The sequence below is a fragment of the Cydia pomonella genome, chromosome 1, assembly GCF_033807575.1.
Source record: "Cydia pomonella isolate Wapato2018A chromosome 1, ilCydPomo1, whole genome shotgun sequence".
Classification (NCBI taxonomy): Eukaryota; Metazoa; Arthropoda; class Insecta; order Lepidoptera; family Tortricidae; genus Cydia; species Cydia pomonella.
Genome location: NC_084703.1, coordinates 7358259 through 7380004, shown reverse-complemented (window position 1 = coordinate 7380004; position 21746 = coordinate 7358259). Strand labels below are relative to the sequence as shown.

At 37.3% G+C, this 21746-nt stretch overlaps 1 protein-coding gene across 4 annotated transcripts in view; it reads left to right on the top strand.

Annotated features, from left to right (window-relative positions):
- LOC133525918 (protein NDRG3) overlaps positions 1-21746 on the top strand; it is a 128318-nt gene that overhangs the window by 52273 nt on the left and 54299 nt on the right. For all 4 annotated transcript variants that reach the window (XM_061862516.1, XM_061862382.1, XM_061862593.1 and 1 more), the window contains one exon: positions 8387-8580. In XM_061862516.1, the coding sequence (XP_061718500.1) occupies positions 8387-8580 (194 nt within the window). The remainder of the gene's footprint in view (positions 1-8386; positions 8581-21746) is intronic.

Sequence of the window (21746 nt, the reverse complement as noted above, 5' to 3'; positions counted from 1 at the left end):
GTGCCTATTGAGTTCGTTAAGTGAAAAAGCAGTGCCATCGCATCCAGCACCTTGCTTACCCAGCCCCAGTGATTTAAGGAACTTCCAAACATCGGCCATAGAGGAAGAGGAGACATTGTGGTGAATGAAACGACGCTTCGCTGCACGCACCATCTGATTACACCGGTTGCGAGCTTTTTTAAACAAAATCCAGTTGTCCTCGGTACGGCGGTGCTTATAAAGTCTAAAGGCTCGGTCCCTTCTCCTCATGGCTGTACGAACGCCTTCGGTAATCCAAGGTGACGGGGGACGCCTGACCCGCACGGTACGCACTGGTGCATGTTTATCAAAAATATCTAATACGGCAGCATTGAAAAGGGACACCTTTGCATCACTTGAAGGGGCAGAAAACACTGGCGTCCAATCAATGGCCGCTGCATCTCTAGAAAGAGAACCAGAGTCGACTTTGGCAAAACAGCGCATGGTTACAAGAGCAGGCTTGCATTTCGGTGGTTTTATTTTATAACACGCATATATCAAATCGTGATGAGAAAACCCAGGGGCCGGAAGTTGACCATGCTTTACAACGAGATTAGGGGATGACGAAAGAATGACATCCAGCCACGTGTCAGTTGTAGCAGTATGATGAGTTGGAGCTAGAGGAAGAAGAGAGAAATTAACGGACTGAAGTAACGCTTTCAATTTATGACTATGGGGCGAGTCTTTACATAGGTTAGTATTAAGATCACCCATTATCAGGTGATGTGTGTAATCCGTGCTAAGTGACTCAAAAACTTGTTCTAATTTTGAAAAATAATCGATTGCTGGGGGACTGTAGACTACCCCAAGAACGGCTTTGACCCCTTTAACATTTATCTCGAGGAAAATCCACTCCGCCGACCCAGTGTAGTGAGACTGCGTTAAGTTCAGTATTTTATACGGAATAGTGCTCCTGAGGTAAATGGCCACACCACCGCCACCCTTTCCAGTACGATCATTCCTAATTAAAACAAACCCAGGCAGGGCATAAGAAGTAGAATCGAGTGACGGTTTCAACCAGCTCTCAGATACCAGGACTGCATGAACAAGGTCAGTTTGAAACGTATCAATAAGGTCTGTGTAATGGGACGGTATGCTTTGGGCGTTGATGTGGCAAACATTGAAGTGGCAAGAATCGAATTCATGAGTCAAAATAGTGTTAATAGTGTGTGAAGTGTTTAGAGAATTAATTGACAGAAATGCCGAATTATCATTGCTGGCAGAATAAAAAGTATCATCATCGGACATCAAGTGCAACAAATATAAATATATAATATATTAAATATGCTAAAAATATGCTTATAAAAATAACATAATTACATTAACAGCACAATCATACAATCCTGCTCATCCTGCTGGTTTGCCTGTGAGAGATTACGGAGTACAGAGTAAACACAGAAACAAAAAACTGTAACAAGAAAAAGAAAACTTCAACAAACAAGTGTTTTAAAACAAAGCTCAAACGATTTATCTACAAACTGTGACTCAAACAAACTTTAGCAAGAACTGACAGATCTTGACGTTAGACTGACGTTTCATAAAACATGCAATTAAAAAAATTCTCTAAAAGTAAACTAGAGGGTAAGAAGAAATTACAATCAAATAAACCTAAGTTGTACCGTGTTCTGTTTACCTTGGAAATAAAACCAACCCACCATAACACGGCACTACAGTTAATAAAGCGACACCGGTTTTACAACACGCCGAGATCGGCCAGGCTGGCCACTGGGGTAATATCAACTAACCCAAAAAGCAAAACACTCCGGCACAAATAACTTCATTAACATTTAGATTTAAAATTTTCGTAACGAGGAAACAGTCGAGTAGGTACGAAACATAAATTTAAAAAAAAATTACGCACGATTTTTCGTCTAAGCTGCAGTTGTCCTTATCGCACTAATTTTAGGGGCGCCTCCGTCAACGCGACAGATATATTCACATAAATTTCTCAAAGCTCAGCTCCACTAACCTCTTAAGTGCACACATGCGTGAAACGCCATGTAGATGGGTTTCAAACCGGAATTAAAATTCGCGTTCCAATTAACGTTAGAGGCTTAGCGGCGAAGATAAAGGCCCGGGTCAGATTGGCAGCGTTCGGTGTTGGAAACCAATCAAGGCATGCCGGTCCCAGCAGAATGAGGCTGCAGTGAACTGGAGTAACTGGAGGTAATCGCAATTTCTATGGCTTCGCGTTTTGATCATTCTCAGCGAGGTATCCATGTAACTTCTCTTTAAATATTGATATATAGTTAAGTATTACATGAGGATCGTAAATAATATTATAGGAACATTTTACTTGTACAATGTCAAAATTCTGTCCATAAAACTGTAAAAACTTCTAAGAGGAGTTTGTACTTTTTCTACGGTAGAAAAACAAAATTTGCGAACTGCAGCAAGTTTGCATATTCTTCGGTTCCCACCACGGTTTGATTGAGCTCTTCTACTCAACATTTTCTTAAGGGTTTTTGTAATTAAGTTTGTATTTAAAACTCCTAATCTAATCAGTATTTACTTCATAAGCTTTGATCAACACTAAATAACCCCGGGTTCAAGTTTCCCTACAAATGGTTTCTCTTTTAACATTTCCTCCTTAAATAAATAACACTCGCCCCAAAACCGCTTCAGCGGAACTAATTGGCTCGTTTTACTTTAGAAAATGGCTTAGAATCCTGACATTCACCTTAAGATTGCAGTTGAATTAACGAAACCGATTACGTTTTAAGCTCCATGCACTTGAGTCAGAGGACATCGAAGCGGGACGATCTTTTAACTGCTTTCCATGCCAACCAGTGACAAGGCTAGTTTGTAAAGTATAATTTTGTAGTGCTAATTTTGTAAAGTATTATTTTCTACTCCTCTAAAACGATCCTGCGATTAATGGCTAACCTAAGCCCTAACAAAATCAAAATTAATATAGTTTTCAAACTTAGTGCATTGGTGCCAATTTACCAAAAACAATTTTTTTATGTCACCGTCTAGCAAACGTTAATTAAAAACAAAGTTCACCTTAGGGCCGGTACAGACGGACTGCAACTCGACTGCAACTTGTATGGGAACTGCATGCCGACTGCACTCCAACTGCAACGTCGACGTGCAGTTCCCATACAAGTTGCAGTCGAGTTGCAGTCCGTCTGTACCGGCCTTTAGTTAGACAACGTTTTTCATTTTGTCGTATAATAATTTTCCATTTTATTTATAAGTCGGTAGTTGTAGAAAAACTATCGTATGCAACGTTGTATAAGTAGGTCAGAAAATGCAGCTCCGGCTCACATTGTAACCCACGCAACTCTACTTTATTGACCCTACTTATACAACGGTTGCATAAAATATTATAATAGTTATATTTAGAATGCTTTAGATACTTTAATGTTCAAGGAAAAATAATAACAAAATAACAACACATTTAATGGATTGCCATTCTACGAGTCTTAATATATTAATCATATTTTTATATTTATATATTATAAAATCATAATATTTAACATTAGATGTAATCAATTGTTAAAAGACATTAGAGATATCTGATTTTGAACAAAAAATAATATACTAAACAAAGGTTTACTATCAAATATTAGTCATAAAAGTGTCTTTAATCTCATTGTTTTCGGGAAATTACCATACGGACTTATTTTGAAATTCGCAATCAATAATTTATCCATTTATCTAAAAAATCTTTTATAAGTACATAACGGGTGATCACAGATCACCCGAGGCAGAGGCAGGCCAAAAACGAGATGGCGAGACGACCTGGACTCATTTTGTGGCGACTGGCGTGAGCATGTACAAAGCCGTGACGCCCGTGCAGAGTGGCAGAAGACAAGGGAGGCCTTTGCCCAGCAGTGGCACACAATGTAGGCTAATAAAATAAAAAAAATTACATAACGATTTAATAAGGAGGGCATCAGTTACCCTACTTTCGGGAAATTACCCTATTCAACATACTGGTCATACTCCTGTTCCGCAGAAATTGAAATTGAAATATCGTGATTTTACGTACGATTACATAATAATTGATGAACTTACCTATGAAAAGTTATCCCATCTCTTTTTTTCGCCCGATCTGTATAATTCTTACAACACTTGACCACGTATGTCGGCATATTTTATATTTTTCTTCCACCAATTTACTCAAATGACATGTCGATCCGACTGAAGGCAAATTGGTGGATGAGGGCATAGAGATAACTGTCAATGTTTGTGTGTCACGCGTAAATACTAGGAAATTGGTGGATGATGGAATCCTAGTTGTGTTTTACCGATACTCCGTCCTCAGAATTATTAGTCCAAGATTAGAAAACTAAAAAGTCAATAGTGACATGGAGGCCAATTCGAACTTACATTATGATGTCAAAATTATAGCTAAATTATGTAATTTTGTTCACATTCGCCCGTGCGTCTCGCTTGCGCCATGCCAATGATAAGTTGATAATGATAACTAATAGTAAATCCAAAACAATACAAATACTCTTTATTGGACACCTCAATACAGAAACAATACAAATAATACAGCACATTAAGAGGTCACAACCCTACAGTCGGTCTTATCGCTAAAAAGCTATTACCTTAGTAGGTAACATTTCATATTATTAGATTAACGACATGAGAATTTTTAGAAAAAAAAAAAAACTTAAGCAATAACACTTTTAATTTATGAAATATCACCCGAGTAAATCCAGTATTTCTTAAGTCCGGGTTTGTAACGATGTTTGTACCTTTGACTTGGCTTCCCCGCTGAGCTTCTAACCCGCTTATCGGCGTGCTTGCCAGTGCTCAGACAAGCGCCTTTCAGCTAGCTGCTTGTAACGGACCATGATCTGTACTTTGTTCGTGAGCTAACGAATAACGTGCAATTCTATCCGCGCCACTGAATAGTCAGCAATAGAAATATCTGCGCAGTCGAAATTGACAAAATAAATGCAGGGAGTTGTGTACCGCGGAGCAAAGAAAAAATAAGAGAAGTGGCGTTGCAAAATTGATTTTGTTAGTGTATCACACTATAGAACAGGGATCACCAATAAGGTTCTTCAGAGGTCTGGTTTTTAAAATAAAATGACCATCGCAGTCCGTTTCTAGGTACTTGAGTTTAATAAGGGAATTCGTACTCCGCGAACTGCTTCTCTCTCGTGCGTTGACGGCAGTAAAGACAAAGCGCGGGATACATTCTATTAAATTACGTTTTCAGTACTACAAGTTAAGTACTATTTACGCTTACCGCATAAAAATAGGTCAGCCATTTGATGACCCCTGCTATAGAATATAATACTTTATTTGTGATTAGACTAGGTGGGATTAATCCCCTCCCCGTTCATGTTGGAATTCACCGTGATCTTCGCGAGGAAATTCTCGAAACACTTCAAAGTGTTTTGGTTCCTTTTGTAATTTATTACTTATGTTATGTTGTAATTGATTAGAAGAAGAGTTAAAAAACAAAGCTTAAGATATGAGTAAGATTTTTTTCTGGATCAAATAAAAAATCTTGAAGCTAAGTAAATACAGGAGACTACTGTGATAAATTTTCTCTGAAACGCGATAATATTTTGAAGTGCAATGCTCTTCAGGAATGTGGAATTAAAATGCTTTCGTGGACATGTTTTTGTTAGTGGCAGTAGAGTTAGATGACATTTCTGGTCATCTCTTATGAAATCTGTACCAACTAACCATACAGCCATCAAAATCTAAATTAGAATTCGTCAAAAATGTGTCAGAGGCAGTAAAAAAAAACCTACACAAACACAGTAAACATAAATCAAAAAATGTTTATTGACGAACTAAACACTCAGTTCAAGATAGTATAGCACCGGAGTAACTTTGGAAAAAAATATTAATGCCTGTTGTTCAGCACAATATTGTAATTTTCAAAATAACTCCGATCTCGCATGTACTAAATACTCCCATCTACCGGCGACAGGCAGCCAATATCAAAACCAGATTAAAATTTCCTGTTATTCAAAGGCAAACTAAAACGTCCTTTTCCCTAAGCAAAGACATTATACCAGCGTCATTACTTCAGAATCTCTGTATCTGATTGTGAAGATCGGAAGTCGGATCCTTTACGTGACGTGATATCGCTTTTAACCCGCCGGTTCTTTTCTTCCATGAGCCCTTCCGCTGAACTAGTCCCGAGTTTCATCGAGATTTCATTATCTTTCTAGGAGGAACTGAAAAGTTACACATTAATATCTGACTCTAGACTTTATTTGATTATTCACAACAGAGTGAAAAGAGTACTTTAATATAACGTGTCTTTCGTATTGTTTTTAAAAACCTCACCAGTCGATTTGACAAAATGGATCCGATGGCCAAATTTTTATTGCCCGTTTAAAGTGACACTTTTACATATAAGTCAAAAATAAGGCAATAAGTTAGATACTTTAAAGCAAGTAAAAGCATGTCTTCTAGTTTTAGTGGGGGAAGTAAGCGCAGAAATGTATGGAGAGCAGTATGTAGTTTAGTCTCATACGACGGTTGAGGTACGAGGCATGCATACTCTTATTTCCCCTACTAGTTTCAGAGCAGTGCAAATATGCGTTTAATAATTTATAATAGGAATGAACGACACAAACAATACCGCGTTTGTGTCGTTCATTCCTTTCTCCGTAACAAAGGGAAATTACAAATGAATAGTTTAGTTTGGCAAGCTCTCTGGAATAGTTTTATTTAAAATGTGAAGCATTTTTGCCCAAGCTATAGCAAAAAGACATCGTCCCCCTCCTTTGTTCCTCGACGCTTTACGGACGCCCTTTGTTGCTTACCTGCTGAAGATACATTGGAAAATTGAGTTGAAAGCAATTCTTAATTCATCAACCTTTTGTCTCTTTTTTAAGCTGTTTTTGTTTGTTTATTATTTCACTTAACTTTGTAGGGTTTTCAAAGTGCTTTACATTGACAGATATTAAACGATGACCCTTCGCTTTATATCCCTCGGATGAAGATACAACATTATACAAAACTAAGAGAAAGGGCCGGAATTACTTCACGTACACCCCACCTCCACCTTACAGAAAACCGCAGCCAAATAACCCTCTAGACCCTACTCATAGTGTTGTGTTCCTGCCGGTGAGTAAGGTTGCCAGAGCTCAACGAGGGGCGGGGGGCGGGTTTAGGGTCGGCAACGCGCATGTAACTCCTCTGGAGTTGCAGGCGTACGTAGGCTACGGAAACTGCTTACCATCAGGCGGGCCGTATGCTTGTTTGCCACCGACGTAGTATACATTAAAAAAAAAAAAAAACGTACAACAACATAAGCTTCACGTGTTGCTCGAAAGACTAATGGATAAGCTTATGTCAATTGCAAATTCCGCAATAACGCTCGCCAAGTTCCCAGATCTACCGCAATGTGTTAAAAAATAAATTACGCGTGCATTAGTATATAGAGCGATTCGGTCACAGGTCACAGCCCTGTGGTTCGACAGGTACATCAGCCGTAATAGTGCATGGCGACTAATTCATTCATTATTTCTCCGTGCAATTTCACCGTTCACTGTACAGTCAGCGTCAAATACTTTGTAGCAGTCAAAGTGGCCAAATAGTTCGGTACACCATACTAAATATATGGTGTACCGAACTATTTGGCTACTTTGGTTGCTACAAAGTATTTGACGCTGACTGTACATGAACTAGACGTCAAACAATAATCACGTGATGGTTAAATAGTAGTACTTTACGTCTAGTCTACGTTTATACGTATATTATACATACGTTAAAACTATTTGGAGGAAAAAACCTACATGTATCGATTCGTAATTACCGATTGTTAAACTTGAATAAAACCGAATGTGACATAAAGCACTAATATATTAGTTAATACCAGCAAGCTTCACTGCGAAGCGCATTATGTCAAAACAATATCATAACAAAGTCTAGGGTAGGTTGTCCGAGCACCTTACAAAAAACGATGAGCAATGTCAAAGCATTGTTGGCTTCGAAGAACTAGTGTTTTTCGTAGTGGACTAGTCGACTTGCGCACAATAACCAGAAAAAACTACAAGGTAATTAGAATCCACGGTTCAATAACTCATAGCTCGTGTGTGTTCATGTTAATACATTACACTTGATACCGTCTCGTGGGACTGACTATTTTTAGTGATAAAACATTTTGTCTCCGATAAATTGGATACCTATATCCCATATGTAATGCTCAGAGGGTAGGCCCTCTGCGAACGCCGTCATTCACAAATTACGGGTATCTTTCTTTTAGTCCAATTAAGGCGTAATTAGAGTGAAAGATGCCCGCAATTGGCGAACTTCGGATTTCGCGGTAGGCTCTTAGATTCGCAAATAGTCCTGCTCGAAGGTAATCAAGTAAGAAAATCTACTGGGTGATATGATAACGTTAAGTGAATGACACTAACAATCTCTATTTCCGCAGCGTGGCGCCGATTGACAGCATGGACGACATTGAATTGAAGAACATCCAGCTCCAGTTCCCGTCCGCCCGCTGCTTCGGGGAAGGGGGCTGCACCGAAGTTCGCGTCCGCACCGACCGCGGGGACATACTCGTGGCCGTGCAGGGCGACCGCAACAAGGCCGCCATCTTCACCTACCACGACCTCGGCCTCAACTGTAAGTACTTTAAACAATTTAAGTTTGGAACGCATGGAACTGAAAATCATCATGTTTTCCGAGCGCTTGCTGCTTCGATCAAGTGGGCTGCGCCGAAGTTCGCGTCCGCAACGACCGCGGGGACTTCCTCGGGCCGTGCAGGGTGACCGCAACAAGCCCGCCATCTTTATGGCTCCTCTACACGACGGCCCAGCATAGGCCAGTCTAAGGGACGCAGCTATGCGGTGGAATGAGATAGCAATATCACTTGCTCCCTCTAACGCTTCAATGGACTTACTTGGACTGACCTATGCTGGGCCATAATGTAGAGGAGCCATTAGCAACCACGACCTCGGCCTTAACTGTATCAAGTGGGCTGTACCGAAGTTTATATCCACGCTACCTGCGTCATCCTTGCCAGACGTTCTGCTTTGCCTTTAAGCCCTATATTAAAACTTACTCAATCGTAATCTGATTGGGAAACTATTTTTATGCACGCTTTGCCGTTCCAGTGCAATGTTGTACAGTCAGCGTCAAATACTTTTTAGCAGTCAAAGTGGCCAAATAGTTCGGTACACCATACTAAATATATGGTGTACCGAACTATTTGGCTACTTTGGTTGCTACAAAGTATTTGACGCTGACTGTACCTACTATGACCGTGAATATTACCATTTTCAGGTGGTAGTTAGGCATGCTATTGTGAAGCGATAATGCCTCCTATTTCGAATTAAGAATGACATTTTCGAATATTGCTGCTTGAAATAGAGGGCAGGAGGCATATTCAGTCTCTAAAAATACGAGTCTGTTACCAAATTGATTTCAATATCCGTATCCCGTTTGTTCTCAATATTTTTCGGGGTAGGTACGTATGATGGGGTGCTGTGCTGACACACTTTAAAATTAAATAATAACAAAAATAACTTAAGAGGCAAGGGAACGACGTGATCGCTTCTCCCTACAAACCTAGTCCCCATTTTCCTCTCTGGATATTAACATTGAAGAAAATAATTTTACGCAATTTGATGTTATTGATGTTATGTTATCACAACTATGCTTCCTTCTTTTATGATTATTTTTTTATATGAGTTGGTGCTTTTTTAAATTAGTAATTTTCTTCTATAGAGAAGCTACAGTCGTCCTCTAACGTCTTAATAACACGTTTCCAAAACGTTTTTAACAAACGAACTTTAGTACCAGTTGCTACAACAAAACATAACAAACCAAACTTCAAGCTAGCATTTTAACAGGTTGTGTATTACACGTTTTTATTAAATTGCAATGTTTATTAAAAAATTAAATTAAAATTCATTTATTTCAGACAATTGACAATCCATAATTTATAAAGTTAATTAATTAGAACTATAATTAAATAACATTAACATACAATTATATAAATTAAATACTATTAGACTTGAATAAATAAATAAATTAAAATTAAATATTAATAAATAATAACAATCATTACATTAAATTAAATTTCCTGTTAAAACTGACATGCAGGGAGGACCAGTGCCTCAAAAGGCCACTGTCCCATCTATTTGCCACTGTGGCCAGGAGGCTGTGGCGGCTGTCACGCACCCTGCTAAGCATCGCGGCGCAACGCTTGCGGAGCGTGGCGTGGAAACCGTCCACGCTCGCATCCGCAAACATCCCGGACGCGCTACAGTATCGCGGCAGCCGCAACAGCACCCTGAAGGCATCGTTGTATTGGACCCGCAGAGCATTTAGCGATCGCTGGGTGTACCTTGTCCATAGGCTACATGTGTACAGCGATGTACAGTACGCTTTAAATAAGGTTATCTTTACTTGGGCTGTACATCGGCTGAACCTGCGCGCAATCATGTTTGCTCTCATCGCTAAAGCTCTGCGTTCCCTCTCAATGTCTGCATCATCACGCAGATCTTCGGTAACCAAATGTCCAAGATATTTAAAAGACCTCACCCTATTTAGTTCCTGTCCATCAAGAAGAATGGGAGGGACATACGTTGGGCTTTTGGTTCCCGCTTTAAAAACCATATATTCGCTTTTGAGCGCATTGTATTTTAACTTATGGTCACGGGCGTACGATTCGCAAATGTCGATAAGTATTTTCAATCCCCCTATCGACGGGCTCAGCAACACCATATCATCCGCATAACTTATATTATTGAAACAGACTCTGTCAACATGGCATCCGACATGCGTGCTGCTGAGTCCCTCGATTAGGTCATTAATATATAAATTAAATAATTTCGGGGAGGTTAGGCCCCCTTGCCTTACACCGCATTGCAATCCGTACTCGTCCGAAAGTGCGTTGCCCCACCGGACACTGTTTCTCTGGCCACCATACCAACACCTAAATATACGTGTTAGCTCCTTGGGAAACTTGATCTTGTCAAGCTTTTTCCAAAGTAGGTCGTAATTGACAAGATCAAAAGCTTTGGAAAGATGCAAAAAGCACGCATATATAGGCGTTTTTCTTCTTGTATAATACTCGACAGTCTGCTTTAGACATGTGATTGCGCTCTCTGTGGAAAGGCCTGCACGAAAACCGAACTGAGCGTCATGTATCTGCACACTTGTCCAATTGCACACTAAGCAGGCCGTCAAACACTCTAGCTATAATGGTTGCCAGAGAAATAGGCCTGTAATTCGTTTTATCGGATATATCACCAGTTTTATTTTTGATGATAGGAACTACTAACGTTTTCATCATACTTTCGGGCAAATACGAATGGCTAATACATAGGTTAAAGAGCATTGATAGGCATCTGGGCAAGTGTGGACCAGCAAACTGCAGATGCTCGACGCTTAAGTAGTCATGACCGGGAGACTTTCCTCTTTTCATTTCCTTTAAAACTTTAGTGATGTCTTTCGCACTAAAGCGAACTTGAAAGTCATTCCCAGTTCTATCGTCTGGCACTTGCAGGTCCATATTCCCACTACAGGATGTCTTTACGCTAAAATACTCTTTGAACATATTCGCAATATCCTTAGCGTTTGAAATGCCTTCCACCGTGACAGAGAGTCCCGGCCGTGCTTCCATTTTTTTTGTGAGTTTCCAAAAGCTGCTGAAATTGTTTATAAGGCTTTGTATTAAAAATAGCAAGTTTTAATTAAATAACATTCCAACGCAAAGTCGGTATAAGCGGAACGCGGATGAATTCGAGATATTTCCTAGCATTCGGGTGTCCAAAGCGTCGGTGTCCTGGGTTACATTTCCGGGGCCGCCTGCTCTACTGGCAGAATTGACACTTTCATGCGGATGTGACGTAACGAAATTAATGTGACACCTAGACAGGTTCGTAAGTTACATAACGAAAGCAATCACATGAACAAAAATCTATAAAAAATATTTCTGCTTTTGCTTAAGTTTGTAAGCGTATATGCAGATTGCCTTGATTAAAGTCTAACTTATATTGCAGGTTAATAAACTTTTAAATAACAACCATTTGTAATGCTTAGTTGTAATACTGTTCGATTTGAATAATTTTAAACTAATAAGAACCTCAATATATCTAACTACGGTAACTAAAAAAAAATACATTCGATTCAATATAGAACTTCCGAGTCATAAAGTTGTCTATAGTTTGTGGTCCACGTGTGCCTGTCGCCATTGCGAGACGCGACGTCCAGGGAAATCTGATTCCATGTACATGATTAAATCGAGATGTGATATAACATGCCTTCTGAGTCGACTCGGATGGGAAATGAGGTTTACATCAATATATGGGGTGTCTGTGGATGTAGACTTAGGTAGAAAAGTTTTAGAAACGCTTGGTTTTTTTAAATATTTTTTTTACTTCGACGTGTCGTAGCCTAACGAATAGTCTTGGTGATCAGTACCCCTAGTGTAAATATTTTCGACAGCGAAACGTGACGTACGCGTTTGCGTTAAGTGTCATTTTGTATGAGATTTTTGACTTTCCAAAACGTCCCGCTTGGCGCGCTGTTCAAAAACCCATACAAAATGACACTTAACGCAAACGCGTACGTCACGTTTCACTGTCGAAAATATTTACACTAGGGGTACTGTTCTTGAAGTCTCACGCACATGGAGTCCCATACATGTTATCCTTCTATAAACGGTAGGTATTTGTTTATAAAAATACCCACCCTCGTACTTTACGAAATACCAGTTAGTGTTGGGTATGACAACTACGTGCCATTAAAACAAGTCCAATTTGCCCCAAGAAATGTAATGACAATACATTAAATAAATCTTATAAGTTAGAAAGTTGCCATTTTTGATCGTTAATTTTGTTAAAAGCTGCTGTATAATAAATAATAAAATAAATGAATCACATACCCGCCTGTGTATTACGTAATTTTTTGATAACTGCTAAGTTTGCTATTTGGTATTTGCCTATGGTATTAATAAGTATGGTTAATTGCTGCAATATATTTTTGTTTGTACTTGTTAAACAAATAATTATTTTGTACAATAAATATGAATAATATTGTGAAAAAGTTTTAAAATACCTACAACATTCTAAACGTTAATTTAAAGTTCAAAATAATTTTCCCAGCTTACTATTTACTAGCTCAACTGTTTACTGGAAAACTCTTAAACGGTATATTCCATCCCATACTCCATTTATTTATTAGAGATGTGCTGCATTCGAATGGATTCCATTAAATCGAGATTTACCTAACAGATAAAGTCTTGTCTTGTCTCGGTACACGGACTACAGTTTACGACTAGGTAGCAACGAACTAGAATAACTAACTACCGATAGAAGTGACTAGAGCTCAAATATGACCCCACGGGAATTGTGCAACGAGCGCCAAGTACCAAGTCCCGAAGTTGTCTGTTCTCAATACAATGTAGCCATTTTGGTGGTTACACTGCTGTGTGCGTAAAAATGTGTATGTGTGGGTTTTTAGGGATGTGGGCTGGTCGATTTTATTCATGTTATACACTTAGGAGCAAAACTGTCCCAATAGTAGCATATAAGTAGAATGTGGAGAAGTTGGTGTCGATCAAGAGGAGGGGCACATGATTAATACATAACAATACTACTTGAAATTTTCTATAAATCTGCCTAACATATGATGTACTTGGCATTTTTGGTTATTTTGTAATTTCGAGTCGAAAATTAGAAAAAAACACATTTTTATTTTTTCCAATATATTTATTTCCTCCTATGGGAACTCCAAATAGGGAACCATATATAATTAAGAAAGAAATACACATAGAAAGACGTGGCGAGGGACTTTGTTTTATAAAGTGCAGTGATATTAAAGAAGCAAACCGGAAATAAAACTTTTGTTTAACGAATGCACATCCACTTTTGGATATGTACGTGTTAGATTATTATTATCCTATGTACAAATTGTATTATGTATGAAACTGACCTGTTTCTCTTTGACGTCCAATGTTGATAAATATTCATTATTTAGGTAAACACTTAACTCAATATCACGTGAAGTTTACACAATTTGTGATTTATGTGGGTACGATACGAAACCACGGTTGATTAGAGAAACATGGGTAGTGGTAACTTTGAGACAGTAGTTAACCTACTAATATGATTTGTAAACTATTTTGAAGTGATTATATTATGTATTAATATTACTAATTAGTAATTATGTATTACGGAGTTCTGCATTATTTGATAAATAGATAAGGTACATGAGAAGATACGTTTGTGACGTCACTTCTCGAACGACAAATGGCATGATAAACCAGTCGCGAGTGGCTGGTTAGCAGTGGATATAAAAGGGCCCGACCCGATTAATTTGGGTCATTCTCATTGTCATTTTTCTTTGCGCTGCAGCACTGAGCTAATCGTTGCCACAGGAATATTGCAAGTTAAGTAAATACTATGTTGATACTTATTTTAATGATTATGTACTTATCTGATTAATTTGATGAATTAATTATGAAATAATATATTGGTGAATTATAAAGTATTAGTGATTGTATTTATTAGTTGTTGATGATAAGGTGAATAAATAAGTTTATTAACTTTAATAAAAAGGTTTTATTTTCAATTTGTTCATTATTTAATTTATAATACTAATAAACAAATTATGCCTTATTTATATGCTTAACTTAGTGTTATTAAGCAGTATTGAGAATTGAAGGTAGAATTGACTATTAATTCTGTTTCAATTTCTTGTTTACATAGCAGCTGGGTTTGCTTTTATTTACTCAGACATCTATTTTAACTTATTATGTCATGTTATAAAATGTTCTTTTATAAATAGGTCAAACTATGGCCCATTTTCCTATTAACAATACAATCAACATCGATAGCGAAAAAAAATCGCGCAAAAAATATTTGCCTCCAGTGTTGGCCGAACGTCAATTAGATTAGAATTGATTATTTACCATTACAAATTGAACCGTAACGGAGGGTTACAGTTTACAGTTCAATTTGTAATGGTTAATAGTCAATTCTAATTAACGTTCGGCCAACACTGTTTGCCACCCTGGATAACTCTTCGAAATAGAGATAAATCTCTACAGTTCGCGTTCAAAAGTATCTGTTACCGTCTTATTGTTCTACATAAAGAGATATATCTCTTTTTGATAAGGTATTCGAGAATGGTGAATACTTCTGATGCATAGTATGATACGCGACTTTTGATGTTAATTGAACATACTTACCTGCATTACAATGATTATAGGTAAAATTAAAGTCCCTTTTTCACGGATTTTTGGTTATATTAAAATTATATTGAATTGAATTGGCTTATCATTAGAATACGGTTTCTTAATTTATACGGTGTCTTATTTTATGAACATTTTAAACGGGCTTCGGCCAACAATATTAAAATGCAAGAAAAACACGTTCTGATAACCCCCAATGCCAGCAGTAAGTTTCTAAATGCAGCAATAGGATTATTACATAACTGGACCCAATAACCGGTATTCAGGTTATTAACCGAAAAACATGACATAAAACCGTTCTTTGAAAACATTGTAAATCATCTTTTCTGAACATTTTAAGGACTTAAATTAGATGTCCTGTTTTTCTATGTTCATTTTGCATAAGTGCACATGAGTATGAAAAGTAAAAAAAAAAGTTATATATTAAGCGCCAATAGTCCGAGACTGAAATGGTGTCTTTCACCCGACTCAAACCTCTCCTTTTCTTTTCGAATACGAGGCAAGTAAAACACATTTGCGTTTAAAAAACACGGCTAAGTATAGAGTTCAGTAGTATTTCTTGAGGGTAATTTCAGTTAACAATTTAGTTAAAAATATCGTTATTTATGAAATGGGCAGTTAATTATCGGAATGGAAATTGTACAACAAATCCATTTAATACCAAAATTATAAAAAATGTTCATCGTAAAAAAGGGAAACCATACTTAGAAAGTAGAGTGCTCTAGAGCAGAACCGTATCATTTTCTGCACACTTTTTAGTACAACAACGACCCACTTCAGAGCATGACAAATGAAAAATAATTTGTGGATATCGAACTATGTTATAAAAATATAATCATAATATTCATAATATAACGTTAGGTTTTCTGTGACTTTTAGCATTATATATTCCACAGTCTTGACCATATTTTCCTATTCAATTTATTTTATATTATTAGCGATTTTAGCTTTCAAATCGTTTACGGACTCTTTAGTCCAAGACCTTGGAACTGAAACGCATCTGCCGATTCGATAGTACCTAATTCGATTAATGGACTCGCCTCGACCGAATGTAGAAGGTTTTTACACTAATTGAACCACTTTATACGAGATCGCTTGAAAGATAGTGCTTGTTGGTATTCGTTGCGCTACTTATGGACAGGATCTGCTAAAAAGATAACATTAACATCGATCTGATGGCTCCACTGGAAGAAATGTTTGCGTTACAGTAACAAAATATTTTTCACGACACCAACTGGTTCAAAAACTAATTTTATGTGAGGCAAAGTAATCAGATTTTGAGTATTTTCCTTATGTTTGCTAGTAGATTTGACTTTTAAATGATGATTTTGAATCATATTTTTTTTATTAACTACTGTCATTTGGATTTGATTCGATTTTTTGCGACATGAGTTATTGTTTTCACAACAAACGATAGAATCGAAGTGTGAATCTTGCGAGTCTTGCGACCTCAATGCGTAAGCGCCGCGTATTTTACGGCGTTTTGGTCGCGGGGTATAGGTTGCGTTTGCGATAATTTCATTATTTGGTATGGCTTCTCTATAGTACGAGTAATAATAACTCAATGGTTGCTACGAGAAAATTTGGGACTTGCGAACTATGTGTACAACTGATGTACACTAGCCAACTAAATTTGGTTATAGGATATTGATCAAAATGTATTTCTTTATTACTTAAGCACAGTTATTTTTTTAATTACTCAATGAGTTCGGTGAATTATATTTTTCAGTGTGTTTGTTTGTTTGAGTCGATCGTACACAATAGGTACTTACGCATAAGGATTCAAATCGGGGAACGCCATAAATATAAATTTGGTCAAACATCATTTTATAATAATTTTCCCAATATAACATTAATAAAATAACAAGACAAAGACACAACAACACAACACAGACCCGCCTGTCAACCCATGTTCACAAAGGCAGTGGGACGAGCCTCTCTGTCTTCTAACAAGGAACAGCCTCCTAGAGACGAAACTAATAAGTCCGACAGATCGAGCTCGTTTTATTGTGACAGCGGAGTGGGATTCAGGTCCGTGGTTGCAGGCACTTCCATCACCAACAATAGGAACTTTGCTGGACAACTCAACTTTCCGGTTGGCCACTTGCCTTTGAATAGGAGCATCAACCAACATGCCTCAGCGATGCTAATGCGGAGTCATGGTAGACACCCTAGGCCACCACGGCCTCTCATGCATCTGGAGTGCTGGAATCCTCCCAGCAGCACGCCAGCATCAAGGACGTCATCCGTAGGGCCTTTGTCAGTGCCAAGGTGCTAGTGGTCCTTGAGCCCAACGGCCTGGTCAGGGATGGTTGATGAGAGGCCCGACGGAATGACGTTGGTGCCTTGGAGTATGGGACGGCCCCTTGTCTTCGATGCTACTTGCATAGATACTCTGGCACCGTCCCATATTCCAGGCAAAGTTGACGCTGGTGCGGCCGCATCCTCGGCCGAAAGCTTCAAGCGTCGCAAATATGTCAACTTCGGCACTAGTTACATATTTGCGGCGGTTGTCCCAAATAGTACTAACATAAAGCAGAAAACTTATTATAAAAAGTATTAAATTTAAATTAGTTATTCAAGAAATGAAAATAAGGGCTCTAATGGTTGAACTTGTAAGATTAATTAATAAAATTAAGCAGCGGCATCATACGGTTGCCGAGTTGACAAGAGTCGGGTATTATGATGAGAAAACTTGACCGTTTACGGGCCGGTTCCGAAATGTTGGGAAACCTTTCAGTGCGGTCCAGTGGTGACGTCCAAGGTTCTTACAGTGTGTATCGAGTATAGATATATAAAGAAAATAACATGTCGGTACCTACAGGAATACATCCAGAATGAGTTGTTAATAATTATATTTATCTCAAACTTGCAATGAAATGTTGATATAACTTACTTAGGTAGGTACCCAATTAGGCCCGGAAATACTACGTATTGGATGCGATGAGTGAAGATAATATGATTGATATGTAAAGGAATTTCATACAGCCTTATAGAGCAACATTGTTTTGTTTTTAACGTCGAATTGTGAAACAGCATTCAACCATCACATAGTAGTAGATTCGTCATTTGTTTCTAGCTGTGTAAACCTATAAATAAAATAACTACTTAGGTAATAGTTACCTTCCTATTATTTTAAATCTGAAATGCGTTCGCGTCATAAATAAATAATCACTTATCATAAAAATAGCTTAGACCGTAGACTATTTCTATGTGCGTAGAAAATACTTTACAACAGAAATATTCCATTGAAATGTCTAAAATAATCTGAACCCAACGTTATTGTCAAGATTCAAAGGGTGTGTGTACATCTCACTCGTTAATAAGTTGATTTTGCTGCCGACTGATGTACATATCTAATGTGACGGTAATGTCGGTTTCCTCAAATAAAGACAATTTCATTGTAGGTACTTCAAATTACACGTGTTCATTAAATATTTATGGTGAAATAATGATTTGAATAGGGAATAGTTATTTACGATACTAGTGCACAAAATAGGAAATTCTCAACGAGTGGTGATAAATTAAGAAACAATTTAACCAAAGGGAGTGTTTAAAATCAACACAAGTTGCGAATTACCTATTCGCACGTGTGCGGGAAAGTAGCACCATATGAGCTGTAGAGTTTAATTTATAGCACTAAATAATCAAGTAAAATATGTAGGATATTTGTTAATGAATGGGTGATCTATGAACTGATGATATGGGGCAGTAACTAAAATTCAATGTTGATGGAATTTGTTTATGATTAGTGATTGGACCAGACTGAAAGTATTACTCCAATTAACAAGCACACATATTTACGTAGTTAGGAACTAGGGAAGAATGGAATGGAATAAAATATTAAGGATGGCATGAAGATTATAAGTTATCCGGGTTGGCCAGACGCACCGAAATTGTTAGAAAGACCTAAGCTATTCAAACTTTTATTCCTTGGGAGTTTTATGGTAGGTAGGTACTTTAGAGTAATTACTTAGAAAAAAATCTGTTGTGCCATACAAGATATTTTTTTATTTAAATGTCTATTTGGAATTACCTAAAACATAACGAATAACCGACGCAATTTCTCAGTTCCTTTTGGAACCGTTTTTAAAGAATTATCGAAAGTTTGCACGCGATTTTCTCATATACTTTAATAGGCGCTGCCTGCCGCGACAGGTGATTTACTGGGTACAACATTACTGAGTTGTACTCGAGGTATACCTTACCTAATAGCCCATCGCCAAATATGTACATACTCGTAGGATGTTATTTAAACATTTAATACGATAGTGGACGGCCGCATCTCCAAACAAACGTAGTCCCCATTTTGGAGGATATTGATGTTATGGAAATTATTTTTACATATTTTATTGTTACATTACGCATATGCTTCTTCGTTTGACTTTTTTCGATTATTTGATTATTATAAGAGTAAGGAGCGAAAAACAAATTCCATATTTTGAAAAACTGGTAAATGGGGACTCTACATTTGTATGGGCAAGCGGTCACGTGACGTCGTCCCCTTTCCTCTTAATCTGCGAGAATTTTATTTACAAGTTTTTATAACGGCAATATAATGTCATCAGATTTCGTATAAAACAATTAGATTCACATCTCTCATGAAAACATTAACAAAATGAGGCGCCAAAGATTATTCTTTATTTATTTAAAGGCATAACTATTGACTACAAGAGTGATAACTTTTATTTGAAAAAAATTGTCTTAGCAAAGAATGTATATTTTCCTATATCCGACGTCTCCTATACATACAGTGTATCCCTAGCCATCGGACAAAACCGAAATGTACATGTGCATTAGGGTATTTAGAACCATTGTACAAAGTATCATAACAGCCGGTGTAGCGGTTTCGAAGAAATTAACAAATTACCATTTTTTACTTTGGAGCAGCCTGTATGGGTTAGTAGCTCCTAAGGTAATATCCTCAAAGAATAGTATGGAACCTTTTTCAACCTTTTTGATTATCTTTTTTATTTATGACACTAATAAGTTTCTGACTTTTGAAAAATGTCATCATTATCAAATATTTCGAACAAATTGTCAAAAACACTGCCAAAGATTAACACAGTGTGTTTCTTTTTGTTGTTGATTATTGCCAATAACTTTTGTACGAAAAATTTATTTTTTTATCTTTTGTTCTAATTAAAAAAATATTAACGTCAGAGCATTCCTGAGAAGTAACCCTACGTGGGATTTCAGGGTTTGTCCAATGGCTAAGGTTACCCTGCATAAATCAATGACTTATATAGCTGTAACCTTTCTTTTGGTCCCTCTGAAACTTCCACAGTAGCTGAAAACGCGGTCGAACAGATGTTTACGTAACTCAACCGTGACGTCATCGCTGGAAAGACTTGCGATTTTAGCTTTTGGCATTTAACAATAGTGTTCTACTAGAGCGATGTCACTTTTATTATTTGACGCTGCAGTGAATGTAGAATAATAGTGATGTAACCTTTCGTTCTATCTCACTCAATCCCTGAACAATGTTTACGTAAATAACATGACGTCATCTCTGAGGAAATCTGCATTGTGGCCGTATAGGTAGATCGTACATTAATGCCAGGGACATTAAAAAACAAAGGGGGTGGATTAGACTTAGAATTTACTTGCTTCCAAAAATACGATATTCACATGTGAGAAAACTAAGTTAAAATAGCTAAGTAAATAAAAGCGAAGCCCACTGTTATATACGGCGTGTGATTATTGTTAGTCATAGTCATAAATAATGCTCATTGGAGTGGTTCCTGAAACTTTGTGCTGATTGAAGAAATAAACTAAAATATACGCTGACGCAGGTCGTCTGTAGACCTTTTTACTATATTTTAAGAGAGTCACACGGCTAATATGGAGTGAATTATTAAGTATGTGTGTATAGTAGCAATAAGTTCACTAAAAGTATGTTTGGTAAACCGCTCTCATCCTAATACGAGGTCACTGCTCATGAATAGAAAATGTAATATTTTCGCGCTAAGGTGTATTATGAACTTCTACAAGCCAAGATGACTTATTTACTATCACTTTTATTATTAGTTTTCTGTAGTCAAAGTGGAAAACGGGAGCCTTATGGTCTCCGCGTAGCACCAATTTTACTTAGAAACCCTAAATTTAGATATCTTAAAATTTGTATTAATTGCTTATTTTAGAGTATTTTACGTAAATTCTCTCTGTCACAACAAATTTATCGCCCTTCTAGCTTCCAAACCGCGAAGTCCAAAAATGTTTAACACTTAATCAATAATATAAGTTATATATTTATAATGTATATATCTAATATTAGTTAGTTGTTATAAATACCTTTTTACTTTTCTTCTTGCACCATTTTTAGATCTCCGCTTAGCCCAATTGTTAAGTGGTAGAGAATGCCATTATGCATTAAATCCACCATTTGTATATTTTTTTTTGTGGTTTTGCTCAATACATAAAAAAAAATGCTAATTGGATGTCTATCTAAATGAGAAGTCATTATGACAGCTAACTAAAATTCCATTATCAGTACCTACGACAATTATGATACCCATTGTTATAGCGCGCTGTCTGGGAACGAGGTACAAATATATTTCCTAGTCTTTATTTCTTGCGCTCCGCG